The sequence below is a fragment of the Pan troglodytes genome, chromosome 14 (genome assembly GCF_028858775.2).
Source record: "Pan troglodytes isolate AG18354 chromosome 14, NHGRI_mPanTro3-v2.0_pri, whole genome shotgun sequence".
Lineage (NCBI taxonomy): Eukaryota > Metazoa > Chordata > Mammalia > Primates > Hominidae > Pan > Pan troglodytes.
In genome coordinates this window covers 41,262,102-41,279,810 of record NC_072412.2, presented here as the reverse complement: position 1 = coordinate 41,279,810, position 17,709 = coordinate 41,262,102, and the positions used below count along the sequence as shown (strand labels likewise).

The 17,709-nt window shown below is 35.4% G+C and overlaps 1 protein-coding gene across 21 annotated transcripts in view; it reads right to left on the bottom strand.

The window, feature by feature from the left end:
* DGKH (diacylglycerol kinase eta) overlaps nucleotides 1-17,709 on the bottom strand; it is a 190,369-nt gene that overhangs the window by 26,409 nt on the left and 146,251 nt on the right. For 18 of the 21 annotated variants that reach the window (XR_010150444.1, XR_010150445.1, XR_010150443.1 and 15 more), the window contains 7 exons: nucleotides 15,492-15,591; nucleotides 13,344-13,617; nucleotides 12,128-12,250; nucleotides 7,650-7,781; nucleotides 4,087-4,204; nucleotides 3,016-3,126; nucleotides 2,783-2,879 (listed from right to left, as the gene is read on the bottom strand). Coding sequence is in view for 16 of the 21 variants with exons in the window: in XM_016925244.4 (XP_016780733.2) it covers nucleotides 2,783-2,879; nucleotides 3,016-3,126; nucleotides 4,087-4,204; nucleotides 7,650-7,781; nucleotides 12,128-12,250; nucleotides 13,344-13,617; nucleotides 15,492-15,591 (955 nt within the window). In the remaining 5 variants the exon portion in view is untranslated. The remainder of the gene's footprint in view (nucleotides 1-2,782; nucleotides 2,880-3,015; nucleotides 3,127-4,086; nucleotides 4,205-7,649; nucleotides 7,782-12,127; nucleotides 12,251-13,343; nucleotides 13,618-15,491; nucleotides 15,592-17,709) is intronic. The other 3 variants (XM_016925248.4, XM_054665223.2, XM_016925251.4) reach the window with 2 other exon arrangements.

Here is a 17,709-nt window from a genome sequence, read left to right as displayed (position 1 = left end):
TGAAAGTTGAGTATATATCAGAATCACTGATAATGTGGCTTGGGAAACAAAGTTTGCATTTGTACAGTTCTTTTCCATTTACACTGTGATTTACAGTACCTTGGGCTCATTTATTTATGATTTGCACAAAATCATTATTTTATCAATTTCGTATATAGGGAAACCAAGGTCAAAGTCTTTGTTCTGCACAAATTTAAAGTTAAGACATGAAGTCAGCCTCGTTCCATACCAACAACATAACGGGGAGGGAAAACTTATCTGAGGAAAAAGGTAAGAGTAAAAAGCTAAAAAGGAAGGCCATTGGTGAAGGCGTCTCTCTGGAAAGAGCCTCCCAAGGTGTGGGTCTCTCTTTTCCACCTTTATCCCGAGTGAACCATCATCAGAAAAATGAATTTTTAGACAACAGCCTTCCATCGTCTTTAGAAGTAGAATGTATCTTTTTGGTTTACTTTATTGTTACTATTTTTTGTTAATGATGGCAAAGAATGCTCTACTTTTTCTACTTTATTTTTATGTATATTAACATGTTTTCATTTATCTTGTTTTACTCATTTTATTTTCCTTTATCATTTAACATATACATCTATATCAAGTGTTCTTAACTTAAGGTTCAGAAACCAGGAGTCCATGGATAGATTCAGGTGACTTGTTAACTTCATGGTAAAAATCTGTATCTTTATGTTCACTAACCTCTGAAGTTTAGCATTGCCCTCAATTATAAATGTAGGGGAAAAAAGGCATTAGTAACACCCGTGATTTCATCATCAATCGAAATGAGACATTTTTATATTACGTTATAGATGTTTCAGATATCTTGTATATAAGTTCATCATCACTTTGAAGTTATGGTATTTATTAGACATGCCATTAGATTTTTATTTGATACGGTAACGATGAAACACATATATTATTCTTTAGCAACATAAAAATATGTTGTTAATTTATTTTAATCTTATTGGTAAGTCTTCTTTTGTAAGTCTGTATTTCATATAATGCATTTGAAAACAATATTCTGAGAAGGGGTCTTTATTTTCACCAGAATGACAAAGGTGCCTACAACTCAAAAAAGATTAAGAACCTTTTAAAAAGGAGAGTACAAAGCAGCTGTGTAAATAAGATATCTTGTTCAAAATTTGGAACACCAGTACAAGAGGTTACTAATCCTATTTCTGAAGAGCTGAGGCTCTTCCAGGAACTAAGACCATCCAGCCATTCAGATCCAGCCAGTTTTTCAACCCTTAAAGATAGCTGGCTATGCTTGATCACAGCACTTAATAAATTGTGCTAAAGTGATCACTTACCCATCTATTTCACCCTCAAAACAGGACCAGTACTGAGCTAAACACTGGGGATAACAAAGATAAAAACAACTTCCTATGTGTCCTTGGGTGTGGCCAAACTGGGCACGGTGGCACACACCAGTAATCCCAGCACTTTGGAAGGCCGAGGCGGGCAGACCATGAGGTCAAGAGATGGAAACCATCCTGGCCAACATGGTGAAACCCCATGTATACTGAAAATACAAAAATTAGCTGGGCGTGGTGGCGTGCGCCTGTAGTTCCAGCTACTTGGAAGGCTGAGGCAGAAGAATCGCTTGAACCCAGCAGGTGGAGGTTGCAGTGAGCCGAGATCGCACCACTACACTGCAGCGTGGTTGACAGAGCGAGACTCCATCTCAAAAAAATAAATAAATAAATAAATAAATAAAAAGAATGTGGCCAACCGGGGTATATGAAGAAAAAAAGGAATGATTACATGATTAGGAGAGAACCTAAGCTGACCTGGGTATGGGGTGTCAAGGATAGCATTTACAAAATGTGAACCTTCCTGATTTTGTACCTTTTTATCCAGTAAGTCTATCTTAATTTTATAAGCAATAATAAATCAAACCAGCTGATCATACAGTTGTATGTTTAGAGTGGAAAGTATAATAGGCTCATCTTCACTAGGAAATATAGTTGTTAAAGAATGAGCTAGACACCTCTTTAGTCCACATTCCAGTGTTTGGATAACACCCCAAATAATAATGCTCTATTTATTTTGTTGAGCTGTAGACTTAAGATTTCATAATTTTCTATATGTATGATATGCTTTAATTAAAAATATATAGTTATAAAAAGATACAAGATAGGAAAGACATGCCCCATCAGCATAAACAGTGAGTCCTGGATCAAAGGTAAAATAAAATAAAATTCACAGAAATTAATAGTCTTTTCAGAGCTATATCCTCAGCCTTGTTGTTTCTGTTGTTGGAAGAAATAAGATAACTTTTTCTGTCCTTAATTTCCTATTTAAATTAGTAAAAAACAGTAAAACATTTAAATGCTCAAAATCTCTTTTAATTTTACTTGTTGTTAGAAATAATTGGAGCAAAAAATAAACGTATATTTAAATTAAAAGATTCTATTTACTTCAAATGCTATTTTCAGGGATTTGCAAAACTTTTGTTATTACAGAATTGGGTCAGAATTTGGAAGCTTACATGAGAAAATCCATTAAAAACCCTCTCCTATAAATGTGCTCCCTTGGCTCCACTTTTACATGGGGCACCACAACTCCAGAGTAGCCCCAATTTCAGGAGATAATGATGATGATAATTAAGTGTGTCATTCATATCCTGTGTATATACTTCCTTTAGTACAAAGTTGATAATCACATTCATTTTTCCCCTTGAATATTTATTTAATCGCTAATCAAAACGCATTTAGGTCAAATTAGCTCCAAAACGATATTTTTTTTAAGTAAGATAATATGAAATATCTTTACTTTAAGATGAACTTACCTCAAGTTGAACCCTTTGTTCTAAATTCTTGTATGATCTCTGTAATAACTCCCGGGTTCCAAGGACTCCATACCACATCAAGTTTTTAGTTCGGCTCCTGAAAATAAATATTGGCAGGCAATTTGAGGAAATTTTATTTATTTACTCCTTAAAGGCAGAGCAAGCAAAAAGACATAATAAATGAAGAAAAAATTGCCTTTATGCAATAGCATTATTACTTTTACTAAAATTACCTGCATTTTTCAGGGTGCTCCTCTCTTTTATTATTAAATTCTAATGAAATTTTTGCATCTAATCCAATCCCAAAGTAATTGTTCATGACACATTTTTCTGAATATCCATCTCTATGATCACAGGGAAAAGTACATCAAAGTCAATTTGAGATTCATTATAACAATTACAATTTGTACACAAGATAGTACTTAAAACCATTTAAGCTTCCATTTTATAGCAGATTGTAAAACTTAGCACTAATCACTTCCTATTCCTATGCCATGTGTACAACCACAGGACATGTGTACAATTTCTGGTACATGTGACATAAAGGGATGGTAAGACACACAGTTATGGTGTGATTTTCTCTAACTGTAACAAAATCTTAGTTCTATTTCTACTTAAGTTCCTCACTACACAGAAAAATGCAGGTGATTATGGGAAGGCTTTACAGTCAGGTGCCAATTCTCTCTCTCTCTTTTTTATCATTAGAAAGTCCCCTCCATTTCTACACTTAACAATGGACAAATATTTATTGAGCAAAAAAGTACTAGATCCAATCCATTCTTCCAGGTGTTTTGGAACGTTTAAAATATGGTACTGTCCTTGAGGAATGTCATTACAGAAATGATATAACAGAAGCAAAATTTAAAAAGGAAGTAAAAGAAAGTATATCTTGAAATGCCAAAAAATTGTAGGAGACTTAAGAAGGGAAGAGATCAGTGTGGGCCAAAAGATTCCCAAAATAAGTAAACCTAGAAGCTGACGTGGAAAGATGACAGATCTGGCAAGACTGAGAAGAAAGGATGTAAAGGGAATAGCATCAGTTCTATTTATTGGTGCCTTCCTTTGCCAGAGGGTTGCTCTCAGAGAGAACGGGCTGGAAAAGGACCTATCTCAGGGACAGATCGGAGACCACTGAATTTTAAAGGACTCAATATGCTTGGCATTATCAACTTTTGTAATTTTCTGATCATCCTTTTTTTACATGGGACCATATTTATTGTAATACATTTAAAATGTTACAGTTCATGTTGAAAAAAAAAAACAAGAAAAACCCAAACAAAATATTTGCAAAAGCATTTTCTTACACGGAATCTGGATCCGGGTCAATAAACGGCGTGGCACCAAAAGGATCAATGTTTGCCAGTAACATTTTGTTGATAATCGAACTCCCAGCAATTGAGGCAGCCAGTCCTGCTCTTAAACCTGGAAAGAAAAGCAAACACATATGGGATCGCATGTTAAGAAAAAACACAGAAAGAACCAGTCCATCCAGGCCTAATATCAAATATCTTACTTTTAAAAGCAAGGTTTTCAGTGCCTACTCTTCTTATTAATGAAAATTAAGAACAATGACGTTTGTGAGTACAAGGCTTTTGACACTTCCAAGGATCTATATGTTATCATAAAGAATTAAGGAGAGGAGGACCTAAATAGGAATGGCTTTGTGACACTTTCTCATTTACCATCCCAATAATTCTATAACAAATACATTTTACTTCCTTTGTTATAGCAAAGATGGTATTAAGTCTGTAAGGAATTTACAATAAAGGCGGAATTACCCAAAATGTCATGGAGTTATCACTTCCATATTCTCAAATCATAGATAATGATACTTAATTTAAAATATTAAGAGATGTATTAAGGTGAAAACTCAGTGTTAATTTTAAGAATAAGTAGTAAAGTATTAAATGTAGGTATCTGTGAATTTTAGAAGAATATAGTATTAAATATAAAAAATGAAGCCTCTTACTTCAAATTTATTTCAACATGCTTTCCAACTAGTTTTCTAACTCTTACAGTATTCAAAGCTAATGAATTTTATGATCTACTCAACCCAATATGAAAGCTAGAAGCACTAAAGACTGGAGAGGAGACAAACTAATAGGAACCTACAAGAACAAGGGAAACACGAGGAAATTAGAAAAACAAGTTCTTTCTTTTTATTTTATTTTTTTTTAGAGATGAGTCTCACTCTCTCACCTAGGCTGGAGTGCAATGGTGTGATCACAGCTCACTGCAGCCTCCATCTCCCAGGGTTCAAGAGATCCTCCCACCTCAGTCTCCCAAGTAGCTGGGACTACAGGCATGTGCCACCATGCCCAGCAATTCCTTTCTTTAGCAAACATTCCTTTCCTCAGCACTATGCTCTTCTTAGGGAATTATTATTATTCATTATTTTAATGTTTAGGCAATTATCAAATACAATGAATTTTGTTCTTTCGTTTAATGTCATAGTTTTGAATATACTGTGGCATACTTCTTTATGCCAATTTCCTTTATGTCTAAACAAGTAAATGAATGAAGAAAACAATAAATTTAGTAAGCATAAAGAACAGTTTGGAGAGGTGAGAGCCACACTCCAGCTGCCCTAGAGGGAAGTGTTAATATTTTCTTTCTTTCTTTTTTTTTTTTTTGTTGAGATAGAGTCTCACTCTGTTGCCCAGGCTGGAGTATAGTAGCATGATCTCAGATCACTGCAACCTCCGCCTCCCAGCTTCAAGGGATAATCCTGCCTCAGTCTCTCAAGTAGCTGGGATTAAAGGGGTGAGCCAGCATGCCTGGCTAATTTTTGTATTTTTAGTAGAGACGGGGTTTCACCATGTTAGCCAGGTCTCAAACTCCTGACCTCAGGTGATCCGCCTGCCTCAGCCTCCCAAAATGCTGGGATTACAGGCGTGAGCCACCACGCCCAGCCGTGTTAATATTTTCTAAGATGTTTTAGGGTTAGCCATATTCCTTTCAGCTTTATTCCAGAGGGGTTATCCCAAGGTTCCTAGTTGGAATAGAAACACAGCATCTAAACCTGAAGGCCTTTCCAGAACCAGTTTGTTTCAGATTGATCTTTCTTTTTTTCTTTTAATATTTCTATTCTGATACAACTGATATATTATAAAATTAACCCTTTTAAAGCTTTTAGATAATTCAGTTGTTCGTAATATATACACAAAGTTGTGCAACCATCACTGCTAATTCTAAAACCTTTTCGTTACCCTGCAAAGTAACGGTGTACCCACTAGCTGTCATTTTCCATTCCGTCGATCACCTCACCTCCAGTTCCTTGGGAACCACCGTCTACTTTCTGTCTCTATGGGTTATGACTATTCTGCGCATTTCATATAAATGCAGTCATATTACATTTGGCTTTTATGTTCATTTTCCATAGTGTTTCTATATAGCATGTATCAGTGCTTCATTCTTTTTAATGGGTAGATAATATTCCATTGTATGAATATATCACTTTTGTTTCTTCCATTCAACTGATGGATGTTTGGGTTGCTTCCACCTTGGGGCTATTGTGAATGCTGCTATAAATAGTCATGAACAAGTTTTTGTGTAGACATGTATTTTCAATTCTCTTGGGTGTATACCTAGTAGTAAAATTGCTGGGTCACATGTAAACTCTATGTTTAACTTTTTGGGGAACTGTGAAACTATTCTTAAAATGGCTGCACCATTTTACATTCCTACCACCAATGCATGAAAGTTCTAATTTCTTCACATCTGTGCCAATATTTGTTATCATCTGTCTATTTTGATCACAGTCAACCTAGTGGCATAAAGGGGCACCTCATTATGGTTTTAATTTGCATTCCCCTGGTGACTAACGATGTTGAGCATCCTTTCATGTATTTACTGGCTATCTGTGTATTTTCTTTGGGAAAATGTCTATTTAGATTCCTTTCTCATTTTAAGAGTGAGATACTTACCTTTTTATTGTTGAATTTTAAGGGTTCTTTATATGTTCTGGATACTAGTCCTTTATCAGATATAATATTTGTAAATTCTTAGATTGTCATTTCACTTTCTCGATAGTGTCCTTTGAATCACAAAACTATTCATTTCGGTGAAGTCCAATTTATTTGTCTTTTGTGGCGTGTGCTTGTCATATCTGAGAAATCATTGCCTAATCCAAAATCATGAATAATTTACATCAATGTTGCCTAAAAATGACTACAGAGAGACTCATGGCTTAAAACCAAAAGGATTCAGCAGAATGCTGACTAAAAAAACACCAAAGGAAAGCTTAAGAAGTAGTAGAACATAGTAAGTTCAGACTTACTTTGGGAACTTAGTAAATGCAGATTCCTGGACTCCACTCCAGAACTACCGACTCATAATTTCTCAGGGCAGGGCCCAGAAACATGTTTGTTTGTTTGTTTTCTGAGACGGAGTCTCACTCTGTCTCCCAGGCTGGAGTGCAGTGGTGTGATCTCAGCTTACCGCACCCTCCGCCTCCCGAGTTCAAGCAATTCTCGGGCCTCAGCCTCCTGAGTAGCTAAGATTACAAGGGTGTACCACTACACCTGGCTAATTTTTTTGTGTTTTTAGTAGAGACAGGGTTTCACCGTGTTGGCCAGGCTTGTCTCGAACTCCTGACCTTGTGATCTGCCCATCTTGGCCTCCCAAAGTGCTGCGATTACAGGTGTGAGCCACTGCACCTGGCCGAAACATGTGTTTTAATACTTTCTAGGCAACTGTTACACAGGGAAGAATCTAAGGGCCTGGATTCTGACTGAAAGTATAACAAGAACATTCTACTAAAAGAATATTTATCTTTAAGAACACGTTTCCACAGTAATAGAAATAAATACTTACACCTTTTCACAGAAATACTGAAAAATACACGATGTTTCAGAATCTGTACTACCTGGGCAGATTATTCTGGTATTGAGCACAGGGAGGTTTTCTTTGCTGGCTGCCACAGCTGGACCAGGGACAGAATCAGTTTGGGAATGGCCATAACTTGCCCGGGCATCTGGAGACCGAGGTGCAGTTTTAACTGTTGGCAAAAAGTCCAGATTAAAAAGAGATAATGATAAAGCTATAAAAATAAGCACGTTCCTATAAATTTAAAACATAAAATAATGTTTAAATCAATCAGTAGAAATGAAAATATTATGCATAGCTATCGTTTACATTTTCTTGAGACTTACATGGAGGGAATCAGAAGTCTTGATTCCTCATCTCAAATCAATGAATATCAGTAGAAGACAGATGTCTACCATAATTAAAGGTCACTAATACTCAAAATTTGAATATGATCAATGCACACTTAAAGATAAATGAAGCTTTTGAAGTCTATTTTTGAAAATGAAACATGTGTTATAATGCACACTACCCATGTAATCCTTGTCTCATAAATATCAAGTGAATGATCAAATTTAATTAATGTAATTCCCAGAGCAAACACGTGAAACATGATTTAACATTGTCTTCAATAAATGGAAGAGGCCAGGTGTGGTGGCTCATGCCTGTAATCCCAGAGCTTTGGGAGGCTAAGGCAGGAGGATCACTTGAGGTCAGGAATTGAAGACCAGACTGGGCAACACAGCGAGACCCTGTCTCTATAAAAATGTTAGCCAGGCATGGTGGCACGCACCTGTAGTCCCTGCTACTTGGGAGGCTGAGGCTGGAGGATCACGTGAGCCCAGGAGTTTGAGGTTGCAGTGAGCTATGATCACATCACTGTACTCTAGCCTGGGTGACACAGTAAGACTCTGTCTCATACATAAACAAATAAATGGAAGAAAAATAGCATCCATCTTCAAGTGAAACGAACATATTTTTCCTGTACTTCTCAATTATTTATTCAAAATGATGATTTGCCCAAACAGTTCTATCATATTCTTGTAAAAGCTCAATACATTTAAAAAATTATTCTAAAACATAATTACTCTCAAAGTACACAACAAAAAGAAAGATTTAACTCTAAAGTGAGGCAAGTTAATGCAGAGCAAATGGTACCTTTAACCAATTTAGGAGTTACTGGTATTTTTAAGAAACTGTAATTCTCAAACTCAATTTTAAAATACTCTAAAACTTAATTATGTTCACTCTCCCTAAAACTAATTACAAGCTAACTATATTAATTTTACACTCTATTGTCTCATTCAAAAACAGTCCCATTGCACTAAAGTAACAGAACAGCCACCCCTTTTTTAAATAGATAGGACTCCTGGGCTAATTTCTCATAAAAACAACTTTTTGATGTTCAACTCTGACAAAAAGCAGAGAGCGTACTAATGACTAAGACTGATGTTCCATTACAAGTAACTAAATTAATGTTTTCTGGTTCTTCTTAAATAAATCATCTCATCAATCATATTAATATACTGTATTTCTCACATCTCAGACATATGAATTATTACATGATGATACAATAAATGTGCCTCAAAAAGTAGTATTTCATATACTTCTACTTCCACTATTGCTATTCATTTCCAACAAGTTAGATTACTAGCCAAAATAAAGACAAAATACTGTACCATTAAAGACTTTTCTAAATCTCTGTCTATTTCAATATCAACATTTACAGCACTATATTTGTATTTTTTAGTTTCCTTTATAGGCCACAACGGAAGTGTCAAGTTTAAGAGTATGGCAAGGTGGGATGATAGCCAGTTGGAAAACCATTAAATAAGCTTTGACAAACCAATCCTCCTAACAGCCATCATCTTAGGAGGAATTATCAGTGTATAGTAAGGATGCCATTGTCATCTCTGCTGTAATCAACACTTTCTAATAGATGAAAACATCAAAGGCCTGCTTATCAAATTCACAGATGAAATAAGCTTAAGATGATAGAATCAAGCTTCCAAAGAGCTTCACAGGATGAAATAATAGATCTAAATAAAAAAGATAAAAGTTCATTGGGATGAGTGTAAACTACTATAATTAGGTTTTAAAAAAGAGAAGTCTTGGGTAGTCTTTGTAACATCAAAAATGTCCTTAATGAGTAGTGTATGGGTACCAATGTGCTAATACACCACAGAAAATACCTGAAGAATTTTGTTTAAAATGGTGCATCACATTTTAAGATAAACATTGACCAAATGGGTGCAACCAGGAAAACAAAAGGTTTAAAATCATCAGTTTAAAAACTGGTACAGAAACCTTAGGGCAGATCATCTGGAAAAGAAGATGTAAGGTGAGAGAAGATCTGATCCCACCAAAGCTGTTTTCGGTATCATTTAAGGGCTGCCACATGAAGAACAAGAAGAAGAAAGAAGAAAGAAGGAAGAAGGAAGAAGAAGAAGAAAGAAGAAAGAAAAGAGGAAGAAGAAGAAGAAGAGGAAGAGGAAGAGGAAAAAGAAGAAGAAGGAGGAGGAGGAGGAGAAGGAAGAGGAGAAATAGCTCCAGAGGCAGAGTCCTCTTTGATACAGTGAAATGTATATGAAATTGCTCCTTAAACTAACCATAAACACTACATAAAGGCCAGTAGTTGTTACTGTCAAACTATCATTCATAAAACCTAATAATTACTGTAATCATGGGCAGAAATTTAGGGGAGAAAATAGCTCAATATAAAGAATGACTTTCTAACAATTAGAGCTGACCATAAGAGTGGGATGTATTGAAAGTGAGTGGTCCTAAGGCTCGTGGCCATCTGCTTCAAGGGTCCTAGAACATGCCTGCATTGGGTTGTATGCTGAACATGTGAGGTCCATGAGGTCTGATTTCAAACTTTTTAAGAGTCTCAAGTACAATGAAATATTCTCTCACAGTTAATGTAATTAGTGACAGCAGCAGCAGCAGTAGTAGCAATAAAAATAACAACAATAAAGATGACAGTGAACACTCAGGCAGCACTATCTACCAGACACTATTCTAGGCACTTTACGTATAGTAACTTGTCAACCTTCGCAACAACCCAATGAAGTAGGTAGATTATTATCCTCATATTAGAGATGAGAAAACCAAAAAGAGGTTAAGAAATTTGCCCAAGTTTATATGTAGTGAAAGTAAAAGCAAAAATTTAATGATTGCAAACATTTTAAAAAATTTTTTGAGAATAAGATAAAAACAGGTTTTTAAATTTAAAGTAACTTTATCAACTACACTTTCTTTTACTTATTAAGTTTACATTTTACTTATTTAGCTTCATATGAAAGCTAGAATAAATTTAGCAACATATTAATAAACCTACTATCTAATTTTTTTCATAGTTAACAAGAGATGTTTCAAACATGTAAAATTTAAAATGTACTCACTACTACTAGTCCTGTGGAAAAATCGGCCATAAACATGGGGAATGAAAGGTCTTCATCATGCCACAGCTCAAGCAGAAAATGTTAATCTGATATGGTCAGCTCTCCAAAAATTTGGTTTTTTTTCATTGTATGAGGACAATTTCTTTTTTTTTAATTTCAACTTTTATTTTAGATTCAGGAGGACATGTGCAGGTTTATTATCTGAGTATATTGAGTGAGGCGGAGGTTTGGGGTATGATTGATATCATCACCCAGGTAAAGAGCATAGGACCCAATAGTTAGCTTTTCTACCATTCCTACCCTCCCACTTCTAGTAGTCCCCAATGTCTATTGTCTATTGTCCCCAATGACTGCAAACAATTCTGATATAATTGTGCTGACTTTTCATAAGTGCCATGTATTTATTTTCATATTGTCTCATCTTCATTAATAGTTTAATTTCTGCTTTGTTTTATTCCAGTAAGTTAGAAACTTTTCCCTTAGGCAATATACAATATTAAAAGTATAAATTCATTTTCAATTAAAATCTAAAAGGTAGAAAGATATTTAACATTCTTCAAGCAATTACATATTCATTTCCTTACCAAAATAGTTTTGACAAAGCAAGGGCTGTAATTAGAAGTCCAGTGATTTTAACGTTTGCTTTAAAGTCCTATGATTTTGAAGCTTAATAAGGACTATCAACCCAGAAGGTTGATCGATGGAACTTAAGGGACTGCTGAATCACTTAAATGCCAAATTTTCTGCGTTTGGAGCGTTAGGAGAGCTGCAGCTTTCTTACAATTCTCAAAGAAATCTATGAGCTATAATAGGTTCAAATCAGATGATTTAGGTGTTTCCTCTTTCCTCAGGAAAACCAACATATTTAATCATCCTTAGTCCTATAATCCTTAGTTTATTGTTATAATCTCTAGATTACATGATAAGAGAGGGATGTGAGAGTACTGGACAATAGTCTAGGTGTTATCTTTATTGTTTTATTATTCATGAATATTTATCTAAGCTTTAACTTCCAAAAAGCCTTTTCAAAAATAAAAATACAAATAGTTTTTTTCAAACTGATCAGCCTTTTGAAAACTAAAAGCAAAATGACATTTTATTTAATTCCAAAATAATTTTTTCCCAGTTTCCTCACCAGTTATTGATTCTTTGGCACCATCATCTTTAGCTTCCTCCTTAGATTCATCTGTTTCTGTGCTGTCATAATCAGAGGACTGATTAGCTGGTTCACAGGGGTGAACTGTCGGGTCATCCATAACTTCAGGTAGTAAGAAGACAAATAGTTTGGATAAGTGAAAATAAAGCCCATTAATATTAAGATATGCTCAGGAAAGGCAAATTGAAACATATGCCAAAAGAAATTCCAGATTCACAAATAAACACTATTTAGCAATGAACTTGGGGTTGATGTCCAAAGAACTAAAGATCAAAAACTAAAGTTGCTAAAATTATATTTTTATCAGAATAAACAAGTAAAGTATAAGAATTTTAGAGAATGAAATACAATTACAAGTTACAATCTATAAAGGGGTTTTTGAACATTAATCATTCATACTAAAATTAACATTTAGACTATAGCTAAAATTCTGAGAAGTATTAATATACACATTAATTAAAACAAGGCAGAGCTTTTATAAGCTCTTAATAAAGCAACATAAACATTTGGGAAATTAATGTTAAGAAAATATTTTCTGGCAGGGTGCAGTGGTTCACGCCTGTAATCCCAGCACTTCGGGAGGCTGAGGTGGGCGAATCACTTGAGCCCAGGAGTTTGAGATCAGCCTGGGCAACATGGTGAAATCCCACCTCCACCAAAACTACAAAAAATTAGCTGGGTATGGCGGTGCACATCTGTGGTCCCAGCTACTCGGGAGGCTGAGGGAGGAGGATAGCTCGAGCCTGGGAGGTGGACGGTGCAGTGAGCTGAGATCACGCCAGTGTACTCCAGCTTGGGCAACAGAGTGAGACCCTTTCTCAAAAAAATTTTTTTTCTATATTTTCAAAGTAGTTTATAGGTTTTATTTTCTTTAAGAATTCAACAGATTCCAATTAAGTAAACTATATCTAAATGTTTTAAAATGTCATTTAAACTAGTTTTGTGTTTTAGATAGAAATGTTTCCATTTATTTCTGATATTTTATTTTATTCCTCACTAATATGCTGATTCTTACTACTACCATAACAATATATAAGACTATGTACAAGTTTTCTTATAATGACTGTATCTTCTATCTTGCCTTAAAAATTTCATTTTTAAAAAGTGTATCCAATCTGACCACTATGGAAACTCCGTTATGCTTGCAGTAGAAATGCTGCCAACTTCTTCCAAAGCTAAATTTGTTAATGTGTACCTTTTCCGGCTTCCTCAATGACTTGCCTCACTGCTTTCTTTAAACTATTTGCCCGCAACATGATTTCCCTTGGTTTGACGGCTTTCTGGGAGGAAGGTTTTGTAACGTCATCCACAAGCTGCTCTTTGCTTTCACCCAGGGACTCTTCACTGGACGATTCCACAGCATCCTCTTCCACAATGAGAGGGCTGAGGCCAGGGAGAACAGGCGCAGCCTGGGAATCTGTGTGCAAAGCCTGCAGCAGTTGTTCGAGCTTCTCGTTTAGGACTGAACACTGAGAGGAAAATATGGCAATGAGAAAAATATTCAAAAAGAATCAAGATCAGCAGACAAAGTACAAGAAATTTTTATAGAGATGTTTTGAAAGTTTAATCACTAGAGAGAAAAACACTAAAATTCTCACCTTTAATTTTGTAGATGTTTTGGTTCTAGAAGCAGCTAATTTTAAAATCTCCATTTAGTAGAGATAGACAATTATAATTTAAATTATGGCTTTTGATTTAGAGGGACGATGGCTTTATTGATGTTTACTACATGAAATAATTTATAATTTTTTAAGTTGGCACAATTATTACATAATTTCAGAGCCACTCAGACTCCATTTCATGGGGGAAAAAAATCTTTATAATATTTATACAGCTATTTTTCTCAAAATAACACAACAGACATTTTATACAAAGGGATGCTTTATATAAAAAATTACACAAAATTTGCTATACATTACACAAAACATTGGATCAACTTTTTAAAAAAAGTAATTGACTTAATGCACCATTTTGAGTGTCATAAATGGCACATCTGGCTGAGTTGTGGCAAACTCCCCTTCAAAGCTTTGGTTTGCAAAGGAGTGAACAATGCCTAAGGGATTATTGGCTCAAAGAAAGTGCAGGAAGGAAAATGCACAAGGATAAGGAGGGAAAAGAAGAGGGATACAGAAAGAAAAGCATGCACTAGGCAAGCGCTTGTTTCTTTCTGCTTTTCTTGTATTACGAGAGGTGAAGAAACATTTAGGACTGAAGCTGTTGATGCTACCCCCCAATATACTTTTCATCTCCATAAAATTTCCAGTCCCTTTCCTCCTCATCTATTTGTCTTTGATGATATGCTGAGACAAGGTTACAGCAGAAATAGTTTAGAGACAGAAGTATGGCCAGAAAGGGTTTCTATTTTCTGAAACTCTCCACAGAGAAAAAGGCAGAAAACTTCAAATGTATATTTATTTCTATTTTCTTTTTCTTCCACTCAATTAAACTGCCATCTCCAACATGGATTTGGGGAAGTTAATTCCTTTGCAAGCCCAAGATACTCAAGCCTTTTGTAAGAAGGTCCTGTTGTGAACCAATGAAAGCAAAGATGGTAGTTTTTAAGATTCAGTAAACTGTTCTTATTTTAGTTTATAAAGGGGGAAAGAAATCTGTAAAGAAAAAAGCAATGCAAGAAGCAGCACTCTGAAAGAGACCAAGAATTGTAATGTCTAGGAAATCCAAAGAACCATGCTGGAAGACAGCTGAACTGGCCCAAATCTGCTTGGAAATGGAAAACCTTGCTTTCTCCACTGGAGCCCAGCTGCATGGGATCCCCTGTGGTCTGACTGCTGTGCATCTCCCCTTCAGTCAATCACGGCCAGGTGTGGTGGCTCACACTTGTAATCCCAGCATTTTGGGAGGCTGAGGTGGACGGATCACCTGAGGTCAGGAGTTCAAGACCAGCCTGGCCAACATGGTGAAACCCCGTCTCTACTAGAAATACAAAAATTATTTGAGTGTGGTGGCAAGCACCTGTAATCCAGCTACTTGGGGGGCTGAGACAGAAGAATCGCTTGAACCTGGGAGGTGAAGGTTGCAGTGAGTAGAGATAGCATCACTGCACTCCAGCCTGGGTGACAGAGCAAGACTCTCTCTCCAAAAAAAGTCAAGCACTGGGACAGGGATTTGAGTTAGGTTTTCAGCAATGCAGTTTTCCTACATATTAAAGGGTAACAATAAAATAGAATATTTTTTAAAATCCTCAGATCTGATCCAAAGTAATTTTTCTCTCGATTTAAGATGTTTGGGCAGGAAAACCACCTAATCAATTTAGCTTTGAAACACAGTTGAATGTGAGCATTGTCCATAAACAACTCTCATGCCCTGAAGAGTCCCCTCTTACTTTACTGGCCACGGCATCAGCTACAACGGCATTTTCCAAGGTTTTGTCATACGTCTTTTCTACTTTGGCAACGAAGTCCTTTACAGTTTCACATAGCGTCCTTTGAGGAAAAGAAGTTGTACAATTTAGTAAGCTTCATGAATTAATTTGCCTTGATTTATGAATATATTTAAAAAGAAACACAATTAAGCAAACTGTCAAATATCTGGGTCATCTGTATATAAATCTATGCTTCTATCTGCTGTGCAGTTTGTCTCACATAAGTCCAAGACATTCTAAGTGATAAATGCATACATGAATAAGCCTTGCTGTATATTACTTAAATTATAGTAATTAATGTTATAAGAAGCTTTCCTCAAATATTTAAATTATTTTTAGATCCCATTTAAAAATGATAAAGCATCATCTTGCTTTCTCCACTGAAATTCTAAACTTACATATTTCCATAACAGAAATTACATTGCCGAACAAAAATAAGATTGTCACTTGTCACTGTCAAGCCATGACTCATCATATGGATATTTTGATTGTTACAGTTACAATATATTATTACTGAAGAGAAAGAGGTTGTGCGTTATGCTGAAAACAAATCTGCCACTTGAGTTATATTCTCTGTAAATCTATTCATTTTTTCCTTGAGATAATCAATGCAATAACTACAAGACTAATTTAATTTAGGTCTTGTTAGTGTCAGCAGTATATGGTTTACTTGTTTGTTTATTTTAATTACATTTGGCTTCTTTGCATTAGAAATAAGCTAAAAGACAAAATAACTTGAAACACTAACAAAATCTGCCTTTTGAAAGGCTTTGGATCTGGATCTGGATCTGGTGCTGGATTAAAAACAACAATCAACAGAATGGTATATGACCAGCTTTTTTAAAGCCAAGGCTTATGCTGATAGAATCAGGCTATTTTTTAAATCATAGTATTGCTTTCTATCATTGATATAAATTGAGAAATTTAAATTTAAAAAAGGTTCCAGCAGTTATTTTTTCTATTACACTCACAACTTTCTCTGGTAGTTGAGTGGCAAAATGGTAAATTTCCATATACTTCAGTATTATGAACTTGAGCAATTCAATAGACACAGGACATATACACACACACACACACACACACACACCACCACCACCACCACCACTCCTCCCCCAACAGACACACACACTACCAACCTTCAGATTTATCAACTTGGAAATTGTATTCCTCCTAACAATTTTTGTTTTATTATTTTTTAGCAAACATTTCTAGATTTTATTTGAACAAAAGGTAATATTTTCTAATCCTGAACCTTCTTTGTTGGCTTTTAAACTCAAATTTCTACAGAGAATCTAGCTTATCATTTACTAGACATGCATTCATGTACTTCATGTCCAGTTTTGTCTTCTTTGATCATGAACAATACTTCATGGGATTTCTTGAAATATATATAACACTACCACGAAATCTCTTCTAGGCATTTTACTGAAAGTTTCTGTAAAATGCGCTACTTTAAGGAAGAGGAGCATTGATGCATCTTCCTGTAACTCTGAAATAGAGGTTTTTCTTGCCATTATTATAACATCATCTTGACATAATTTTCTCTTGGTTTGTGAAACTGCATATGTCATATCATTATCATAGCTGCTTTTGTTGGTATCTTATTCACTCCTAGAGACAGAGCCCTTCAGTCCATCAGCCTAGGAATGAAAAGGGCAGCAGGGGTGCCCCTCCTCAATGTGCCATGTCACTGAGGCAAACAGAGGCTGACAGAGACACTATGATCCTGTGGCAGTGGTGGCCAAAGGAGCTGAGGAAGGGGCATGTGAAGGTTAGGAGAGTGCTCGCCACACAAGTGTGGAAAGAATCAGAAGACATGCTCTATCTTATTGCTCATTAAGTTCCATATGCTAAAAGGAATATAGGATATTTATATTCTGGGGGAATGAAGTAACCTTTTATTATACCTAAATAGTGAATGTAGAGTTATTAAAACAGAAATAAAATATATACTTTAAAACAGTATGATTGCAAAGTCCTACCAACCAGAAACATGCAAATTGGAGAAAAAACAATCTTAAGATGTATTTACTATAGGAAGACAAAAGATATTCTCCAACTATACACAGTTTTCTACTTTATACATAAGACTTCCAGAAAATATGTGCAAAAGTCAAATAAATGAAAGCAGAATACAGATTTTCCCATAGAGATTAAAAAATTCTAAATTCCTAATTAT